Below are 21,733 nucleotides of genomic sequence, written 5' to 3' on the forward strand. Positions count from 1 at the left end.
GACGTGATTGTTGATAAAAATACCAAATGAAAATTCGAGAAAATTAATTTCGAACACTTTTGCATGATACGATAAAACAATAATAAAGTCACAGAAGGTGTTATTATCTTATTTTATTTTCCAGTCGATAATTTTAGAATTATTTAGATTTTCCTGTTTTATTTAGAATGTTATTTTGCTTATTTTTTTTCTAAATTTAATATATCCGCGTACATATATATTTCGAATAATTAATATAAAAATTAAACTTTATTTAAAAAATTTTCATTAAATCCCCTTATTTTTCCTTTAATTCTGTATAAATTCATCAATAAAACTATAATTACGACATCGACAAAAAAATTATTTAAATTAATTTGACATAAATTTACGTCGATTAATACAATATAAACTTAATTTTTTATAGTGACCAAAAATGCTACTGTGTTATTTATTATATAAAATTTCGTTAAATCAGGGAAACTCTCTCTTATTTTTGTGCTTGGATAAAATTCAACGTAAGAGCAATTGAATTTTTTAATATTAAAAAAAATTTTAGTGCGAGTGAATAAAAATTATAATAAACATCGAACTTCTAAATTTAATTTGTTTGTTTCTTTTTCTTAATTATCATTTTCATGCAAATGGAATTGTTAAACGGTTGAGAAAGAAAATAGAAATCATTACATATGCGTTTCTTATAGAATGCAATCGCTATTTTTAAATTATTTGCAACTCTAAAGGAATTATTTTTCATGGATTTTAATTATTAAATAAAATCATACGTAAATTTATTCGTAAATCTAAAAATATAACATCATCATTGTGAAATATCTAAAAAGAATTTGTTTGTGTATTAATCATCGTAAAATTCAAAGTACAACGCGATTAAAAAACAATTCAGAAAAGAAATGGTGGGGATAGTTTAAGACTGCGCAAATGAGTCAACATGGCGGTCATAACCAAGAGATAAAGGTTAAAGTAGGAGGAAAAGGAGGAGGAATTTTATTTTCAAAATATTCGATATTAATATCAAGTTTTTTTTATATAGAAAATTTATTATCAATTATTAAAAAGAACAATGTTTTATTAACAATTTAATAACTATTAAAGTTATAATTGCTAGAAAAGAAATGTCAGAAAGAAAAGTTTTTGTAACAGTTGGTACTACAAGTTTTGATAATTTGATTTCAACAATATTAACTCCTGTAGTGCTTGAGGTATACATTGTTTTTTTTATATATATCCTTAATTATATTATAAGGAAATATTAAAATATTGACAAAGTTTGTTTCATTTTAGGCATTAAATTTAAGAGGTTATAATTATTTATCTTTACAAATAGGTAAAAGTTCTTTAAAACCTGATTGTTCACCTCGATATGGTATCAAACATATTGAATATTTCCAGTTAAGTTCATCTATCGAGAATTATATACAGGCAGCTGACTTAATAATAAGTCATGCTGGAGCAGGGAGTATCTTAGAAGCCTTAGAAGCTAAAAAACATCTAATTGTAGTTACTAATCAGTTACTCATGGACAATCATCAATTAGAATTAGCTCAGCAATTGTATGAAGATAAGCATTTGTTTTATTGCACTTGCGATACTTTATTAAATACTATTCAAACCATGGAGTTAAGTAAGTTAAAACCATTTATATCCGATGGAAGTAAAAATATTGTTAACCATTTAGATCGTATCATGGGTTTTAGATAAAATAAAGTATGTTTCTATTTATAAAACATATTGAAATGATAAATTTTGTTAATAACTTAAACGCTTTTTTTCGTAAATTATATTAGTATAATAAATTATTATCGACAGGAGGATATTAAAAATGATTACATAGCTATATAAGAATGCAAGGAAATAGTAGTTTAGGTACAGTGAGAATGTGAGAACCATATATTATATTTATGTTGAAATACATATAGATAATATAGAATTGATAAACTCTATATATTTAATAACAATATAAAAAAATAATATACTTAACAAGCGTGGCTTAAAATGTTTATTTAGATATAAAGACAACTTTCTTATTTCATGTAAGAATAAATGATAAAAAATGTGGCAGTCAACTTTTTAAAATTTTGTTAAATCGATATATCATTGAATTAATTTCCAATTAGTTACTTAAACACTAAAGTTGTCAATTTATAATGACTCTCTTGATAAAGCACTATAGTATTTAATTAAACTTAAATCGTTAACAAATATTAGCTATAATTTTTACTTTACCATTATTTTACACATAATATGTTAGATAAATATCATCGAATTTTCATGAAACAATGCGTTATCGGCTTTAGGATAAGCAACTTTTGTTTTATATTTAGATCTTTAAAACCGTTGTGTTTCTCAATTACAACAGCTATTACATTTTCAATTTATTTCATAAAGATACACGAATATGCAGAAATGAACTACATTGAGCCAAGGAAATATATTTTAATTACAGACCAGACCAAGACGGGTCATTTCTTTTAATAGTTCATTACCCATTTGTGCAGGACTCCTTGTTACTATTACACCAGCCTGAAAATTAAACATTTCATTAAACAAAAATAATTATTCACAAAATTCTTTTTCTTCATTTGAATATAAAATTTTCTCACTTTTTCAAGGGCATTGATTTTATCCTGTGCACCTCCTTTTCCTCCTGAAATAATAGCACCTGCGTGACCCATTCGTCTACCTGGAGGAGCAGTAAGACCAGCAATAAACGAAACTACTGGTTTGGCTTTAGAACCCTGAAATTTATAATGAAAATGATATTTAATTTGTTTATAAGATAGCTAAAGAGAATTATATTTATATGCATAGGAAAAATAGGAAAATATTAGAATGAGAGAAAGAGAAAATAAGAGAGGAGGAGGACGAAGTATGAATGGATAAACAGAAAGCTTTAACGAGGAAAGCTAGGGAGAGGAATATTAAATTATAAAACAAATTAGAATTAATATATGTAACATATATCTTGTAAAGTAGGAAATTGTACTAAACAAGGATGTGGATCAGGATTTGGGTACCAATAATGTTTTACAGCAACCAACAGTATTATTTTCAATAAGGTATTCCGCTGCTAGTTCTTCTGCACTTCCACCAATTTCACCAATCATGATAATTCCTTCACAATTTGGATCTTTAAGGAAGACCTCCAAACAATCTATGAAATCTGTACCATTAAATGGATCTCCACCAATTCCAACACATAAGGTTTGTCCAAGACCAGTCTTAAAAAAAAAACTTCTATTAGATTTATTTTCTTTCTATGTTTTTGCATATTAATAAGATTTATAATAATTAATTACTAACTTACAATAGTTGTTTGATTTACAGCTTCATACGTTAATGTTCCTGATCTAGAAACAATACCGATTTTTCCTCTTTGATGTATATGTCCTGGCATAATTCCAATTTTACACTAAAACAAATTTTTATCATTCTTACAAAAATTCGTATTTATTCATTATTTTATCAATAATTATTAAAAATTGTAATACTTGTTCGGGAGCTATGATACCAGGACAATTAGGTCCAATTAATCTTGATTTATTTTGTTCAAGTAATCGTCGTTTTACTTTAACCATGTCATGTTGGGGAATACCTTCCGTAATACAAACAATTAGGGGCATTTCTGCATCCATTGCTTCCATAATGGCTCCAGCAGCACCCGGTGGTGGAACATAAATTACAGACGCTGTAGCTCCTGTTGCATCTTTCGCCTAATTCATATAAAACATATATAAAATATATATTAAACAAATAATGAAAAAAATTATGATTATTAAATTTTTCAGAAGTAAGTTTTATTTTTTTTAGAGAATTTAACTGAGCTTTATATAAAATATAGAATGAAATAAAAGTATAATACCAACATCTTTCACACATTTGAATACAGGCTTTCCAAGATGATTTGTTCCTGCTTTTTTTGGATTAACACCACCTACTATTTTCGTACCATAATCCAAAGCTTGCTGGCAATGAAATGTACCTTGTTTGCCAGTAAATCCTTGACATATTACTTTAGTATTCGAATCAATTTTTAAATTCTGCCTAGTTTCCGTGTAATTGAATCTTATTTGAGAATGTAATATTCTTTTACAACTTCCAACTAAAATAATAATATACATGTTAGAAAATTGATAAGACAAACATAAATATTAAGAATATTAAATATATCAAATATTTTTATTTGTTAGCATTAAAAAAAAAATATTTTTTTTAACAAATTTTTGTCTTCCTTAAAAAATTTTATTTTTTAAGAGTTGCTTTAAAGAAAAAATTATTTTATAAAAATGAATTACTGTAATTATATGCGTTTAAGAAAAAACATTTTTAAATCAATGTTATTCTTAGTCACAATAATAAAATTGAGACTTTTAGGTCAAGGTTCAAAGGTACTTTGACAATTTATCTATTAAAAAGTAAGAAAATAACAGAAAACAAGATCTATTTTAATGCAATAAGATAAATTCAATAAATTGCAAATCTAATTACTATTTAATTTAAATTAAATTCGATGAAAATCATTGACAGTTTTAAAAAAATAAAATAAATTCAGGGTTATCTTAAATAGAATTTTTCTTTTAGCCTAATTATAAGTAACACTTGATATAATTACAATGATAAAGACGTATAAAATCGAACATTTATGACATTAAACGAATTAAAATAATATTATCTATGGGAAATAAATTCTATTATGCATTGTCTTATGTAATATATTGGTAAATACGTGAATACATAAATCAGAATTATTTTTAGTTCGAAATAACAGTCATTTATGACATAAGGAAAAATATTAAAAAAGAAATAAAAATACAAGGACACTGAAATGCATATATTAATTCATTTAATGCGATACGTCAAAAAGTTGCTATGGTTATCCTTAAGTTAACTTTACTTGCTAAAATCTTTAAATAAGAATTGTTAAATCGAAATAACTAATCTTACTTGCAAATTTAGAAAGTGTCCTAGTAGCCACAGCCATGTTCTATTAGTAGTTTTTCTATGGAAAAACTATTGTAAATATCTTGATAATTGAGAAACCACCATTAATAGAACTACCGTGGCAATGGTTTGGCAAGAAGGCCAAGAAGCAAGTCAATGCAAGAATAAAATGAAATACGACAATATCACTGTAGACCAGTGAGTAGCGCGCACGATTTGGTGAGCTCGATATTTATCTCATTCTCGATAGTGAACGTACAATTTTTAAGAAGAAAAAAAAATTATCTAAATCTGTCTTCTTTTTTATTGGCAAATTTTTAATCTATCTAACACGATAACATTAAGTTACACCTAAATTTATTTTTTTTGGGTTAAAATTTCATATGACGATTTAGTTTATTCTAGGGTTTTCATCTTTCTTATTGTTGCAATTCGAACGAAATTTGAAGTAAAAAAGCATGTGCATAGGATACAATTCTTACTTCATAAATTTTATTTCATTAAATCAACCAATAGGAAAGGCAGAAATGTATCCACGAATTTTATCGGATCAACAATATATCGAACAATCGTGATTGGTCGATACTCGTTACGATGTGTATCAACCATGTTACTGTCATGGCGGGTAGTTAGTACCGCTACATTGCCCATTCTATAGTAATGCGTTTTGTATACGAATCATTTGTTTTTACCGAGTAGTGAAACAAAGTACACGTCTAAGACGAATGAATTAAAACTAAAATAAAAAATACAAATAAATAATCGTCATTATGTCGACAGATTTTTATATACGATATTACGTCGGCCACAAAGGAAAATTTGGTCACGAATTTCTCGAGTTTGAATTCAGACCTGATGGAAAATTGCGGTACGCTAATAATTCTAATTATAAGAATGATACTATGATTCGGAAGGAAGCTTACGTTCATCAATGCGTTATGGAAGAATTAAAACGCATTATTCAAGATTCAGAAATCATGCAAGAAGATGACTCATTATGGCCACAACCTGATCGAGTTGGACGTCAAGAATTAGAAATCGTTATCGGAGACGAGCATATATCATTTACAACTTCGAAAACAGGATCACTTTTAGATGTTAATCAATCACGAGATCCTGAAGGACTCCGTTGTTTTTATTATCTTGTACAAGACTTAAAGTGTTTGGTGTTTTCCCTTATAGGATTACACTTTAAGATTAAACCCATATAAAACAGAAAAATAGAAGAAGAACAAGATTAATTTATATATTCTTCATTGGAAAAATATTTCTACTATCAATGAAATACATGTAATTTTTTAATAAATAGGATATAAATAATTTTAATTGATTTATCGTAAATGATCACCATGCTTTCACATCTATGTTTGACATACAATAACATTGTATATTATAAGATAACTTTTTCTAAAAAGTAGAAATATAAAATAATTTCAAGTGTTTACTTGGTTACTGTATATCTAAACTATTTAATTAAATATATGATAACTTTAAAAATTGAATGAATCATCAATGAGAAAGAAAGATACTAAATCGAAAGTTATCTTGCATCTTGCTTGGATTCCATGCTTTTATTCAGTCACACTACTAAGTATGTCTGTGTACATTCATATTTATTCGAGAACGAAAGACTATAAAACTAGTAATCAATTTGTTTTTTATGGATAAACATGAAAATAATCGAATTTATATTAAAAACGAATAGTGTAATAACAAGAGAGATACGTACGATATATTTCTAATAGATGAAATTCGTCTTTTTTTGAGGTTAGAATTTTTTAATTATTAATTGGAAAAAAATATCGCTGCTGAGATGATTTAAGTAACATAATATTGAATTATAGATGCGAAATATTTTTTACGAAGGATAAAATGTCTGAAACACCAAAAAATGGAAATCATAGTAAAAGAAATGAACGAGTTAGAACGGTTACAGATTCCGTTCATGAAAGATTCCGTGAGATTCGTGTTTACTGTGATATTTGTAGAATTGATTTTATTGGAAATCATAAAGAAATAGAAAAACATTTTAACAATTCACATCCCTCAACTACGATGTGTTGTTATTGTAAAGGCAAGGTATTTAAATATCAAGAATTAAGAGATTATAGTTTTGATAATAAAGAACCTCAGGAATTTGTCTATCATAAGTGCCACAGTTCAAGATAATAGTACAAATTTAAATGGATTCCATTGGAATTCTTATAATTTATGTACATAAAATAAAAGAAAAAAATAAATTTATTATTATATGATAATACCGATATAAGAAATAAATTTTATTTACAAATAGTAAATTACAAAGATACACGAATTTTTGTACACAGTATAATATTACATATTTTTTTTCTTAATTATTTATAAAGTTCACATTTTCTATTATTAAAAATAATAGGCAAATGTGATGAAATACATTATAATACTTCTTATGCATATAAAATTTGGTTTCATAAATTCCATTATCATAGGCAATACCCTTGTCGTATTGTTTAAGGCATACACCAGCACAGAGTTCGGATATAGTGATTTATAATATAAAAAATAATCTGTGTTTAACGTAATGTTACTAGAGATCACAGTGACTCAAAAAATAATTCTCTTATACAAAATTTAAAATATCTAAAATAGTAGCAATAATTTAAAATTTATATATCACTATTAAAGACAAACAATTTATAAGCTCACTTTTTGTTTTAATTTTTATCTACTGTATTAATACTGATAGTATTGAAAGAAGCATCTAATAAGTATAATTAAAGATACGATCATATATAAGCTGTTAGATATTTATGCGTAACTTATACAAGATGATATCGTTAAAAATAAATATTCATGTTAAAGAATTTTAAAAAAAATAAATACTTTTTATATGACTTATACCAAGCATTTAGAATAAATTACTTAAAGTGTGCAACTTATTATATATACTATTTGATAATTTGGTACTCTAAAACTGTACATTTGTAATTATTCTTATTGTTTTTAAATATTATTACAGCACACATTTAAAAAATGCATTATATTAATTTTATACGCAATAGCAAGAAATATTAATTTTAAATTAATACATTGTATAATAGTCCTATAAATTTATATAAATTGTTATGTTGGCATTAAAATGTGCTGTGCGGTTTAAAGTGCGTTCAGGTTGCATTTGCGCAAGGTATAATTAAATTTTTTAAATTAGTATTAGTGCATAGAATTCAAAATTTAAAATACTACTCCTTTTGTTTATAGAAAATTAGACATACATTATTGATGCACTAATACGAATCAGTAGATATTTGTTGATATATCAATTTCATAAACCTATTATAGAAATTAGAAAATATTATTCTAAGGCATAATTATCCAAAAATAACTTTAATTTTGTGGGATAATCTGTCATTACTCCTGTTGCTCCAAGATCGAAAGCTTTCTTAAATTCTTCATCTTTGTTTAAAACCCAAAAGTATACCTGTTATAGTGTTTTTATTTTTTTTTAATATTTTCTTTTTTCTTTTTTTAAATTAGTAGTTTTTTTGTAATGTTCAGTTAATTTAATTTGATCAACTTTACTCACATGTATTCCACGTGCTCTTAAATGTGTAAATAAGCATGGTCTCATTAACAGTAAATTGATAGTGCGTACAACTAGTTTTTCTAATGGAAAGATCGTTGGGTTTGATCTATTCTTGCGTCTTAAGAACATAAAAGTATTTTTCTAGAGGTATTGCATATATTATATATTTATTTGAAATAACATTAACTTACCGTAAATAAATAGAAGGTAAAAATATTTCTAAATGTGTCTCCTTTAATGGTATAAATGGTAACAACCCAGTGTATAGAAGAAATAATAGCATCGTAACACGTTGCATAGAAAATAATAGGTTTACACTTGGATTCTGCAATGTAGTATTAATAAATGTTAATCAAAAAGATACTAATTTTATCAATCTAATAATATTAAGATGTTAAAAAAATGATGTACCATTTTGTAACATTTTCGTGTAATTTCATCACTAAAATTACCCCAAACTGTATATTCCTCTCGTTTAAATTCAGTAATTAATTCGGATACTCGTTTTATAAGTTCATCGTTGTTTATCTTTATATCGATATTGATAGGAATAGTTGGAAATTCCTCAAATACTTCTCTCAATAAAGGAAAACGTCTTTCATTTTCATTAGCAGAACCGATAAATTCCATGTCTGTGAACTACTATTTTTAAATAATTTCATTCAACGCTGTTAATATTCTTAGAAGAATAAGCAAAATACCTGGATCAAAATCTATAGGAAGACGTGGTTTCAATGGTGGCAATTCTTTGTAATTTAAATCTGAGATGTTCTTATTGGTACCAGTGCTACGCAATAGATTTTGATCATGCGACACAACCACTTTACCATCTTTAGTAAGATGACAATCTAATTCTAACATTTCAGTACCAATAGCCACTGCTCTGTAACGTATTACATATATTATTTAATTAATATATTTAATAATAAGAAATAATGAATTATTTTTAATAAAGGAATAAATCAAAGGATGACAGTTGAACGAAAATTGTCAATGATTATATAAAATCATGCATTCGTTAAAATGGCGTAAAAAACTTAATACATTCATAAACATAACCCTGAAAAAATAATATTAAAACTAACCGTCGAAATGCGGACATGGTATTTTCATAATTTTCTCCAGCTCCTGGAAAATGTTAGAATAATATTTAAAAGAAGTATTCATATTAATTAACTCATAGTAATATAAAATGATATATTAAATAAGTAAATAGAACATACCACCTCTATGACTAATATGATGACAATTAAATTTAATTTTTTTCTTTTTATGAAGTAATGTAGGATATTTAAACAATATCATTGATGTTAATACATAACCTCCAATTAATGTATATAGCAACATTTTTATTGCGTCTTTTTACATCCAATACACGTTAAATATTAATAGAAATCATTAGCGACGTATTAAAAAAATGTTAGAAGTCAGAATTGCAGTCGACACGTAATAGAAACTTTTTTAGCGACAATAATAGCCACCAATTTTAGATAATTACAAGAGATAATACGAATTCATGTAAATTGTTTTCTAATTGCCATTTAAACTTTTATCATAAAACGTAATTATTTGACTTTTAATTTATTATTAGTGTTCATTGAAAAAACTGTAAATGAGAAGAAAATCAGGAATAAGAAATTATGTTAATTTTTAATAGTTTTTTTTTTTTTGTTTTTAGATATCCATAAACCAACCGTGTGTGTTCCCGCGCACAGGATAGATCTTTGTTTTCATTGACGAAAACCTGAAATATCTGACAAATATGTTTATCTCTTTCCTTACATTTGATTAAAGAATTTTATATTTTCATTATTTATTTTACTTATTTAACGAGATAAAAAAAATGACATGGTATCTTTTTTTAAAAGTGATAAATAAAATAATTTTGAAGTTAAAAGTTAACCTATAAGATAAACGGGGGTACGTAACTTAGTATGAATGTGAATACATACAGAAAATTGTTTCAAGTTCACGATATTCAATAAAAATTGATCTTAATTAATCTTCCTAGGTAATTATAACTATTTTAAGAAAGGACTCGTTATTTAAAGGCTATTTCTATTCGAAAAAAAAATGATTTAAATACGCGGACCTACGATATGTGTGAGTTTCTACATATATATATAAATGCATTTGGCATATGTGTGTATGTATATATGATTTTTAAAGTCAGTGGCTTGCATAGTTCAGAAAATATGTATGGTTAACTAGATGGCGTTGCATATTCAGTATCTTGCAGTGTACATCGTTGATAATCTGGCGCTTTATTACCCTCTTACAATAAGTTAAAAGAACGCTACGATTATTAATTTCTTTACATTCAATTGTTTCTAAATACTCAGTTATCGTTGAGTATTTATCGTTGAGTAATTATCGTTGAGTATTTATCGTTGAGTATTTATCAATATAATACATGTATTCTTATTGCATCGATAGAAATTTAAAGTGGTAAGTTAAAGTGGTTTTATTTAAAAAAAAAAAACAAAGAAGTATAGTACTAAGAATATAGTATCTAGGTAAGAAAGAACATCTAAATATATTTAAACATTAAATTATTTTTCTTCAATTAATAATTCAAATAAATCATTTTTGGTAATATGTAATAATTTTTTAAATATTTAATTTTGTTATAAAAGACAAGTTAAGATTTTTTAGTAATAATCAACTTTTTATAGTGTACTTCTTATTTTATAATTTTTGAGTGATTATTTTATGAAAAAAGAAAAATATTTTAAAAATAATGTTAAATCGTGGAAATTTTATTTTTATCTTTGATAAAATCAGTAAAAAATAAAATGAAAATGTATAATAAGATGTATAAAATAATTGTTATTATTAGTAGAAAATTATTATATTGTAATAATAGTAAAATTACATTTCCTGTATCTATCATTGAGAATAATCTTAGTAGCTACATATGATAGTAACGTTCTTTGTTTGTGAAAGGTCATCATGTATGACCTTATATTCTTATCTTATTGTTAGCTTTGAATATTGAATTAATTATCTAAAAGTTGAAATATTCATGGTAGCATCAATACATTGAGTATTTGTGATAAAATAGTTGTATTGAATAAATGTAAATGTCATTATACGTGTTAATTCATATTGAATAATATTTATTTCAGATATTTATCAATATATATATATATATATATATAAATACTAAAAGAAATAATGAAGTTATTTAGTCTACTATTACTTTTGCCGTTTTTCTATACTAGTCTATGTAGGGCTAGGGAAATTACGTAAGTATAATTATGTATTAGAAATACATAATAATTTATTCATCAGTTTAATAATAAAATAATTTAATCAAATACATTTTTATTATTATAGACACGAGGACATAAAAGATGCTATGTTAAGTTTGGTGCATATGATGCGAGAGAACACTGAAAAATTAGAAAGACATGAAGCACGCGAAAGACAATTAGGCGAACAATTAAAAAAAGCTATCTCCGCATTAACAAAGCGAGTATCTGCCATAGATGGAATGAAATTAGCTAAATTGGATGAAAGATTAGGGGGAATTGAACAATTAATCGCACAGGTAATAAGTGGTTTATAATTCCATTATAGAAAAAAATTAATATTATCATTTTAAATGCAATGTTTCATTTTGTTTAGAGAGATGAGCGAGAACGTATACAAATGCAGAAAACAGCGGATGCTTTAGAAGATTTGGAAGTTAGATTGGAAGGATGGTTAACAGATTTAGAAACTAAAATAACTAAAGCTCAGGAAGATTCCAATCCATCATTAAATAATAAGGAAATAAATCCTGAAATTTTATCCAAGTTAAATAATACTGAATCGTTGATCATGGGACACATTACAGATCTTGAATATACTATAAAATCAACATCGCTGGAGTTACAAGATACTATGACTAATCAATCAGAGAAAGTACAGTCAATGGCTATGAAGGTAAATGTTATATAAAAAAATATCATTCATAATTAAATAGTTTATTCTAATAATGCATTCATTTCTTTTATATATTCAAATAGTTGGAAGACATTAATGATAATTTTAAAAATGTTAAAAATTCGGTAGAAGTTATCAAAGAATCATCCAAATCTTCAGACAAACATGTAAGCGAGCAATCAATTATTTCTTTACTAGTACAAGAACAAAATAAAGCATTAAAACATATCGAAAAGTTAGTTAAGAATTCTATAGAAGATATTCATGAACTACCGCAGTAAGTTTATTTATTAGTATAATTGTATAACAAAAAATAAATTATTAGGCGTTTTAATGTCTATTTTTATTTTTAGAGTTAATGAATCTCGAACACTGCACAACGAAACAGAATCACTTTTACAAGAAACCAAACATTTGATTAAAGATATTATTATTAAAGAAAGTAATGATATAAAAGATAAAATATTGAAGAGTAAAGAAGAATCAAAAGATACAGTTGAATCGTTGAGGTATAATTATTATAAATAAATACGTATTTGACAAATATTTTCCTAAGATGTAAAATATATTGTTAATTGTATTTATAAAATTTTAGAATGGCTATGGCAGATAATTCTAATCATGTAAGCAAGGAATTACATGATCTTAGTAAAGGTCAATCACTAATGGTTTCCATGGCTGATCATGTGTTAGATACGAAAAAAAGAGTAGAATATGGCGTTCATCAAATTCTTTTGGAAGTAGGAGATTTGGTGAAGGCACAGAGTAAAAATATTAATAATACAATTAATACAAGATTCGATGGCATTTCTAATGATATTATGGACAATCAAAATGGAGCTTTAGCTAATTTAACTACTAAGATGGAACAAGAAATGAATCAGGTGAATATATAAAAATAATTTTATAAAGTAGTCTTCTAAATATAGGTGAGAATCTGACGCATATTATTTGTCAAATAAAGGTGTGGAGGCAAATAAACGTAATGTATCAGCAAATGACAGAAAGTGCGAGAGCTTTAGATAAATTACACAAACAGAATGAAGTTTATATTAATGGTACAACTTCTACTATGGATGGAATGGAAAATAAAGTAATTATATATTTATAAGTAATATATTATTTAATTTAGTTATAAATTGTAAGGAATACATATGAAAATAATTCATTTTATGTATAGGTAAGCGAAATAACGAAACGTATGACAGAAGTAGATAAAAACTTAAATTATCTATTGGGTCGTCTTTTATTGGTAACGCAAGAATTTACTCAAATTAAAAGTGGATTAGGTACGGCATTAGATAATATTAAAGCATCTTTCAAAGAGGTGCAAGAAAAAGCCCGTGATTTAAGTAATCCAGGACCATATCCACTACCTGAAAGTTATAGTGAATTAAATGAAGAAAGAACTGATTAATTATCTATGCATATAAAAATGAGAGATATATATTGCAAATGAGGTAGGAACCAAAGGAGTTAGAAATATGAATATTTTATATACATATGTTAAATACTTGACGATATACATAATACATTGAAAGATACTTTGTGTGAAAGTTTTTATAACTATTTTTATTTTTATTTTGTAATTTTTTAGATATATCATTTTTTATTGTGTATTAAAGATATTAAATATATATATATAAATATATATTATATACATATTTAGAACATAACTTGAAAGTGCCGCTCATTTTTTATACAATGTTTTAAATAATATAATTATATTAAATAAAAATTTCTATATATTATATACACTTATCACCCATGGTTTTGTAATGGTGTCTCATTGAAGTCTATGGTGGAAGCAAATACATATATTACTCAATTTTATGTTACGTCATCCGGAAGCTAGTCAAATCTCAGCATTGTGCAATGGTAAGCTATTTAACTCTCTATTATGATATTATAACATATTTTTACAATTTAGTAACTTCTTTTTAGATTTTATTTTTTATGGAATAGTTCACTGGAAAAATATTAGAAATGATTGGTCCTAAAATAAGTGGAGAAAGAATATCAATTAAAGAGGTAATTTTAATTAATATATTTTTGTGTACATTGTCTTCAATATTTTTTCATTTTAATTTTTGTAAAATATCTCTGACGATTTTAATTGAAAATCAGCTTTGATTTAGTTTTAATATTTAACACAATAAGAGTTTGGAGATGTGTTCTAAAAGGAAAAAGAATAGGAAGAAAATAAAGTAGAAAGCACGATCGTACCTTTGTTAGCGCGAAGTAGGGTGAAATATACCAAAAGGGGAACACGTAACTCGCGAATTGGTATGGTATCTTTAAAGCGCGATTAAACGACAGGAGAATTTCGATCACGATCGAGAGAGTGCACCTGGAGAGATCGAGATAGAAGTTCGAAAATGCATGTCCATCGAACTGGAGTGAAAAAAACGATTCCGTATCTTCCCTTGACAAGAATGACCTACATACTCGACATACCACGTTCCTCGAAGACGCAAGTTTCAAATTGCGTCATTGTCATTTTTATATGAACCCAGAGAATCGTATAATTAAATCATAAAATATTCTTTTATATAAGTGAGAAGTTAATCGGACGGTTACTGTTAAGTCACAAATTATTTCCTAAGGAAAAGAAATGATGAATAATCGAGATGAAACAATTGATTTGGATAATTTTTATTAGTCAGATAAAAATGGCCGAGTGATAAATGAAAAAAAAATTGATTAATCGTCTAGCAAATGAAACTTTTAATATTTTCTTTTTAAAATCGTACACAACATTAGCATACATAATTAGCGTACAAAAATAAAAATTATCTAAGTATGTATATATATATATATATAAATATTTAGTATTGCGCGTGATAAAATAGAAGTTACGAAATGAAATGATTAGGCGGGTAAACACTTCATATCGATAAAACACTTTCCTCATCTATCACGGATGCACCTGTGCTTTTTCGAAAGGCGCAATGCGCGCACACACACACACAAAGAGTGAGAGAGAGAGAGAGAGAGGGAGAGAGATGAGAATCGGTAGAGAGATGGACTGTCTTCTGTCTGGATCGTGGTGCGTGCACTTGCATGAGCACGAGCAGGAGCACGCATGCATGTACGTACTTTACGTAAGTACGATCAAGTCTTTCGATGAGTATTATCTGGAGGGTTGGATCGGTTGGTAGGATCAGTAAGAAGGATCGACTTCGCGTTGGAATACTTTTCCGCCTGTCTTTCTCTCTCAAATAAGAAGAAGTAAAAAAAGAAGAAGAAGAAGAAGAAGAGGAGAAGGACTGCGTAACGGCATAACGATTTTCACAGGTGCAATGATAATTACGACGTTCTCGTCGAGGCCGTGAAAGAGGAACGTGCGCGAACGTACGATCCGGTACATATCGTATCATATATATATATATATATATATATATATATATATATAAATATTACAGACGGTGGACACTTTCTCGGTGAACCGAATCGAAGGCCTCCGGAATCTACAGCTTGCAAGTAATAACAGCTTTACGCGTTGAGAGAAGAACACCAAAGAGTAATATTTATCCGCTTGCCGAGTCCGGTTTTCTGATTCTCAGTTTTATACGCATAAGACGTGTTAATACATGTTTATAACGTGTACGAGTATTACCTATACAGGTGTATATCTTTTCCAGTCTGCTTTTCCTCTTCCTCTTCCTCTTCCTCTTCCTCTTTTAACACTTCCTCTATCTTTGCAACTATTGTTATTCTTGCTTTTCTGATTATTAGTTTCTTTTTACGGATTAGACGTATCATAGACGTATCATAGTTTATAACGTGTACGAGTATACCTTTACAGGTGCTGCTATTCCTCTTCCTCTTCTAATATTTCCTTCATCTTTATAATTGTTATTCGTGATTTAAACTTCTATCCATCTCTTTGTAGATAAATAAATGAAAAGAGAAATTTTAATCCGAGTAGGTCGAATTTTTGTTAACACGTATTATTTTCATTCGAGAGCAAAGAGAAAATGAGATTTCGTTCAAATTGAATGTAAGTATATAAAGTCCACCGTTATGCAGCCAAATTAACGTACGGTATATTCAACCTTAATGAATTTAATCCAGATCATTAGAGTAGAAGAGTACAAAATTCTTTACCTACGATTTACGATTGTGAATGTTTAGGAAAGGACCCGAGGAATCATGTTAATTTCTGTTAATAAGTTCTTATTATAATTAAATGCATTTAACGCTTGAGACCTTTTTTTCTTTTTTTCTTTTTTTCTTTGGAGAGAGATCATTTTCCTTGAAATACGAGCTGGCAAAAGGCAAGTGAATTGTTTCTGAACTGAGCTTGGCTATAACCAATGAGTAAAGAAGGAAGGAGTCTACCAATAAGTCTGTGTGTTTGTGTGTGTATGTGTGCGTTGCTTTAATTAATAAGGAAAGACTGCTTGTCTGCGACAGCTGCCGCGATAGCCCCGAAAAGTACGCGCCTACTTACTAACGTCCTTTCCTTTCTCTCTTACGGCCACTTATATTCTCTCCTTTCCTTTCTCTCCTGTTTGCGAAGTGAAGGTAAAACCCTGTTTCATTTTAAAGTGCGCGTGCGAGTGAGCGCGAGGGCACGCGCCGATTACCTGCAAGTGGAAGAACCTTGCGATGGGCACGCGTATGTCTCGTTCGTCCCTCCTTCAGGCGCACGCGCCGAGTCTTCTGACCGATTTTCTCCGAGAGATCTCTACCGATCCCCGTCGAAGATTAAAACAGAGAAAAATTCATCTTAACCGTTGTTTCCGGGTTTTATTAATAGAAAGAAAAAAAGAATTACGGAAGGAATATAATTCGATCATAAATCAACGATTCGATTAGATTATTATCATCTAGTTTGTATTTACTATTTTTTTCTTTTTTGCTCTATTTATATAAAAATATTTTTTAATTTTTATAAATATTATATAATTAATAAGAATAGAGTTAAACACGGAGATTTTGATTGTGCGCAGATCATTATTATTTTCACGCGTTAAATTTCATTTCTGTATATTTTGTAGAAAGGTGGATAGGAATATGTCTCTCGAATCATAAATTAATTATTTAATTGTATTATTGTTTAATTTGTATTTATTTTATTGTTCCATTTTGCAATTCGGTAGATATGTTTTATTAAATATTAACCGACAAGAATAGATAAGAGATATAGTATTTTAGTTTAAATTATACAAAAATATTAATAAAGTATATTAGAATGTCCGATATATTTTAAATGATTGTTAATTAATCGATAGAAATGTCTATTGTTGTTTAAAGGTTCGTTCCGTTCGAAATCCACCGTTGAACTGGGTCATTGTCCTCTATAAAAATTCTTTTATTAAATATTGTTTATACGACCTTTCGAACATTGCGCATGTGTATAAAGGATATAATACACCTAATTTATAAAATTTAAGATTATAATGTTCTGATTTTAGTATTTTTTATCTATTTTATGTAATTATTTTAATGCTCCTGCGCAGTGCTGACTTCGAGGGTAAAATTTTCCTGTAATATAAATAAAGTGCATTAATGCATTAAAATAATTATTAATTAATCGATAGAAGCGTGTATTGTTATTTAAAAGCTCGGAGAATACGATCTATTTACCGTCTTCCTAGAAATTCCCCTTCAAACTGGCACGTTGTCCTCTATGAAAGTTCTTTTGTTAAATGTTGTCTGTACGACTTGCCGGAGGCTATATACACGTCTAACGATCATAATATGCGCGGTAAATAGAATTTGTTCGTTGGAAAAGTCATATAAACAATGTTCAATAAAAGAACTTTCACAGAGGACAACGCGCCAGTCTAACGATGGATCTCGAAGAGGAAGGTACATAGAAAGGTAAATTATTGATTTTAGATTACAATATACATTGTTTTTAATTAATTGACAATCATTTACGATATATCGAACATTTTTAAGGTATGTGCATCCTGCAATAACCATCGATCAACGTATCTCATCGTACATTTATACACACGCATATTAATCTTAAAATTTTTCATAATTTCGTTCAATTGTCGATCTACTGTAAGGTTTTATTTTACTCTTTTTCTCTTTCCCTCTCATTTTCACGTTGTTACGTTAAATTTTATTTTTACCTTTACGCCTATAAGAAACGTTTCACTTCAAAAATGAGAATAATAGAGGAAATAATATTTACTTTGTAATAATCATTCGTAATTTCTTTTATGTTCGTTCGTAACCTCCCACCCCCCTTTACACGCGTAACCATTTTTCGGCGTACTAATTTTAATACGAGAATAATTTTGCACAAAGATCTGGATTGAGCACAGTGTTCCTCTTTCTATTTTCAACTCGATGTATCGATAACTCTCTCGTACATAATCGCTTTGCCAAAATTAGCTTGATAATTATAGCTCGTATTTCTCTACTTTGTACACCCACAGCAGCCTGGAGGTCCAGCTTCCGGCTACCACTTTTACCTCGATTTTCACTTTCTACAGAATTTTCGAGGCCACCAATTACCGATGGGATCGATACTAACGGTATAAAGCGTCGCGTGCCCACCGTGATCGAGACAAACGGATTTGGCCGGGAGTGTTACGTGTTTTTTTTTCTTCTTTTTTTTTTTAGTCCACTTGTTGGACCCAAAAATTGAGGAAGAAGAACAAGAAGAAAAAAAGAAAAATAAAAATTAAAAAAAAAGCAAAACTCGTGTACGGTTACATAAACGAGAACAACCTACCTACGCGATTTTGCGATAAGTTTCTATTTAATGGTTTCTCGATAAAATTACTAAGATAAAAATTCGAAAGTACTTATAGAAACGAAATATTTCATTTTTTATGTTTCAAGTAGGAATAAAAATATTATATTATTAGCTTGTACAATATACAAGCTATATACATATATAATAAACAATATCATTATATATTACAATTTGTTAATAAATAATATCAACAAAATGTATATTTTAAAAAGTACTTCTTTCATATTTTTCGTAAATTATATTAATATTTCATTTTTTATGTTTCAAGTAGGAATACAAATACTATATAATTAGCTTGTACAATATACAAGCTATATACATATATAATAACAATATTATTATATATTACAATTTATTAATAAATAATATCAACAAAATGTATATTTTAAAAAGTATTTCTTTTATATTTTTCGTCAATTATTACAAAATTATCTAAGATATTGGAAATGTATATAGATTAAGAATTTCTTTGAAGAGTTATCATCGAGTTTTGATTTATTTCAGGAAGATGAGCAATTGCAAAGCTAATATTTTCTAGAAGAATTTTTCGCTTTCCATTGTATTATACTTAAACAGTGTATATATACATATATATATATATACGTCTTTACCTCGCGTAATCTCTTCGGTTCTGTTCTTTCGTTCATCGATCAATGTCCGGCGTCGTTTGCTTCTACAAGGCCCGCATTCACCATAAATTTTAACCGAGATGGACAGCGCGACGTACGAGTACGAATGCTCTTGTGGATTGGCTTAAAGAGAGCCAAAGCGATTTCATTTGACCGTGAATGACGACTAAATGTAAATGGACACGCGTGTATACTCGCCTCGATATGCCAAGCGATCGTTACTTTTCGCTTCGAGGCATATCAACTAAATGTGCTACTGAGAAAATCTACAGTTTTGAAGCTTAAGCTTGATCAAACATATCCGAACGATAATAAGATTGCATTTATTTTTATTTGTTTTTAAAATCGCAGTCCTATCTCACTTATCGTTCGAAATAAACGTCAAACGTTCTGCGATAATATTCGACAAATTTCAAACGATAATATAAACAAATTGCATCAGAATTTTCGTCTCTACGATTCTATTTACTAATAAAAAATCTTTAAAATAATGTTGTGGACATTTTTAAATGATAATAAGTTATAAAACAAATAAATAAAATAAATAAAATATATAAATTAAATATTAATTATATATTAATTATATTTATAATATAATTAATATATATATATAATATATAATAATTAATATATAAATTATTTATTTTATAATATATTAATTATAATTAAAAAACAGATAAATAAAATATATAAATTATATAATAGGGGAGTATCTATAATTATGATAGATATAAATATCATAAATAAATGTTACATATTAATAAATTGTAATATATTATAATTTATAAATTGTTTAATATTTGTAATGAAATATATATATATATATATATATATATATATATATATATATATATATATTTATTTTAACTTTTTGTATTTTCTATTTAGTTAAAAAATAATATTTACATGGCAATGCATCTAATGCATATGCATTTGTATCTTGAATTTATTAGATATTCCGCTAAATGATAGGGTATATATTTAGAAATCGGACCGTCCGCATCCGGGGGGGGGGACCATTTGTATTATGTATTTATATAGTCATTTTAGTCACGCATCGTTCACGCCAAGTTCACGCTTACTTCACGCTTCGTTTGCATTCTTTTTCATTGTCAAGCAAAAATCGAGGCACGTAGAATAGATTGTTAGGCGCAACCCCAGGCCCTGAGAACCTGAAAACCCTCCAAACCAGGGTTTCTTTCTATTTCTTAAAGATTAAGGCAAAAGTCCATGATTGGAAGATGCGCAAGAGGATTAACATAATACTTTTTGGTAGATCTTTCGAATGTAAATGAAGTATCAACTCGTGGTAGAGGGCTGAAATGTGTCAGTAATAAATAAAAAAAATAAATTTCCGAAATTTATTTCGAGACGTCGAAAGGAGGATGATCGATCTCTGTATCATTACGGTAAAGTGGCAAAAATAATATACCTACGTCATTATTAGCGCGAAGAGATTTTTTCTTTTTATTTTTATTTATTATATTTTCCATGATTATAAAGTAGAAAAGAATCAACAAATTTTGATGCTGTATATTATTATCGTGTCGGATTTTGTTGACTCATTATCTCTCGAAAATGTTGTATTTCGAATTTACAGAAATTCAAATGCAATGTCTTATTGTTATATTATTATATTATATTATTTTTTCTTTTTTTTTATTTATTATACTTTGCATGATTATTAGATAGAAGAGAATCAACAAATTTTGATGCTGTATATTATTATCGTGTCGGATTTTGTTGCTTTATTATCTCTCGAAAATGTTGTATTTCGAATTTACAAAAATTCAAATGCAATGTCTTATTGTTATATTATTATATTATATTATTTTTTCTTTTTTTTTTATTTATTATACTTTGCATGATTATTAGATAGAAGAGAATCAACAATTTTGATGCTGTATATTATTATCGTGTCGGATTTTGTTGCTTTATTATCTCTCGAAA

At 27.4% G+C, this 21,733-nt stretch overlaps 6 protein-coding genes and 1 long non-coding RNA gene across 9 annotated transcripts in view; 5 read left to right on the forward strand and 2 right to left on the reverse strand.

Annotated features, from left to right (window-relative positions):
* The first annotated feature begins 1,056 nt into the window (after positions 1-1,056).
* On the forward strand, positions 1,057-1,927 carry LOC122525977 (UDP-N-acetylglucosamine transferase subunit ALG13 homolog). Its single transcript, XM_043649031.1, has 2 exons — positions 1,057-1,199; positions 1,282-1,927. Exons 1-2 carry the CDS (start codon positions 1,113-1,115, stop codon positions 1,696-1,698), a joined length of 504 nt encoding a protein of 167 aa, XP_043504966.1. The 5' UTR covers positions 1,057-1,112; the 3' UTR covers positions 1,699-1,927.
* Positions 1,928-2,289: 362 nt separating this feature from the next.
* Positions 2,290-5,335, reverse strand: LOC122525979 (succinate--CoA ligase [ADP/GDP-forming] subunit alpha, mitochondrial). Its single transcript, XM_043649034.1, has 7 exons — positions 4,942-5,335; positions 3,864-4,099; positions 3,489-3,710; positions 3,305-3,409; positions 3,039-3,218; positions 2,601-2,735; positions 2,290-2,520 (listed from the first exon to the last, which is right to left on the reverse strand). The coding sequence occupies exons 1-7, from the start codon at positions 4,976-4,978 to the stop codon at positions 2,434-2,436; spliced, it is 1,002 nt and encodes a 333-aa protein (XP_043504969.1). The 5' UTR covers positions 4,979-5,335; the 3' UTR covers positions 2,290-2,433.
* A 204-nt stretch (positions 5,336-5,539) lies between these two features.
* On the forward strand, positions 5,540-6,159 carry LOC122525982 (protein mago nashi homolog). Its single transcript, XM_043649037.1, has one exon. The coding sequence runs from the start codon at positions 5,709-5,711 to the stop codon at positions 6,147-6,149; it is 441 nt and encodes a 146-aa protein (XP_043504972.1). The 5' UTR covers positions 5,540-5,708; the 3' UTR covers positions 6,150-6,159.
* A 1,988-nt stretch (positions 6,160-8,147) lies between these two features.
* Positions 8,148-9,916, reverse strand: LOC122525980 (lysophospholipase D GDPD1-like). Of its 2 annotated transcripts, none has more exons than XM_043649036.1 (7): positions 9,724-9,916; positions 9,586-9,628; positions 9,202-9,383; positions 8,912-9,132; positions 8,692-8,825; positions 8,501-8,516; positions 8,148-8,395 (listed from the first exon to the last, which is right to left on the reverse strand). In XM_043649036.1, the coding sequence occupies exons 1-7, from the start codon at positions 9,845-9,847 to the stop codon at positions 8,270-8,272; spliced, it is 846 nt and encodes a 281-aa protein (XP_043504971.1). In that variant the 5' UTR covers positions 9,848-9,916; the 3' UTR covers positions 8,148-8,269. The 2 variants fall into 2 exon arrangements, with proteins under 2 accessions (XP_043504971.1, XP_043504970.1); XM_043649035.1 differs by having other exon boundaries at positions 8,501-8,618.
* Positions 9,917-9,970: 54 nt separating this feature from the next.
* Positions 9,971-10,309, forward strand: LOC122525983. Its single transcript, XR_006305919.1, has 2 exons — positions 9,971-10,061; positions 10,179-10,309. It is a non-coding gene; the product is annotated as an uncharacterized LOC122525983 (long non-coding RNA).
* Positions 10,310-10,711: 402 nt separating this feature from the next.
* Positions 10,712-16,639, forward strand: LOC122525978 (centromere-associated protein E). Of its 2 annotated transcripts, XM_043649032.1 has the most exons (11): positions 10,712-10,948; positions 11,629-11,748; positions 11,840-12,053; positions 12,131-12,430; positions 12,514-12,707; positions 12,784-12,939; positions 13,026-13,314; positions 13,395-13,523; positions 13,611-14,308; positions 14,375-14,461; positions 15,856-16,639. In XM_043649032.1, the coding sequence occupies exons 2-9, from the start codon at positions 11,678-11,680 to the stop codon at positions 13,845-13,847; spliced, it is 1,590 nt and encodes a 529-aa protein (XP_043504967.1). In that variant the 5' UTR covers positions 10,712-10,948; positions 11,629-11,677; the 3' UTR covers positions 13,848-14,308; positions 14,375-14,461; positions 15,856-16,639. The 2 variants fall into 2 exon arrangements, with proteins under 2 accessions (XP_043504967.1, XP_043504968.1); XM_043649033.1 differs by lacking the exon at positions 15,856-16,639 and having other exon boundaries at positions 14,375-14,475.
* The window catches only part of LOC122525947 (zinc finger protein 205-like), a 61,984-nt gene continuing 54,513 nt past the window's right edge, over positions 14,263-21,733 (forward strand). Inside the window, exon 1 of the mRNA XM_043648989.1 lies at positions 14,263-14,308. Coding sequence (XP_043504924.1) covers positions 14,263-14,308 — 46 coding nt within the window. The remainder of the gene's footprint in view (positions 14,309-21,733) is intronic.

This window comes from Polistes fuscatus, unplaced genomic scaffold (genome assembly GCF_010416935.1).
Source record: "Polistes fuscatus isolate 324 unplaced genomic scaffold, CU_Pfus_HIC Scaffold10, whole genome shotgun sequence".
Taxonomy (NCBI): Eukaryota; Metazoa; Arthropoda; class Insecta; order Hymenoptera; family Vespidae; genus Polistes; species Polistes fuscatus.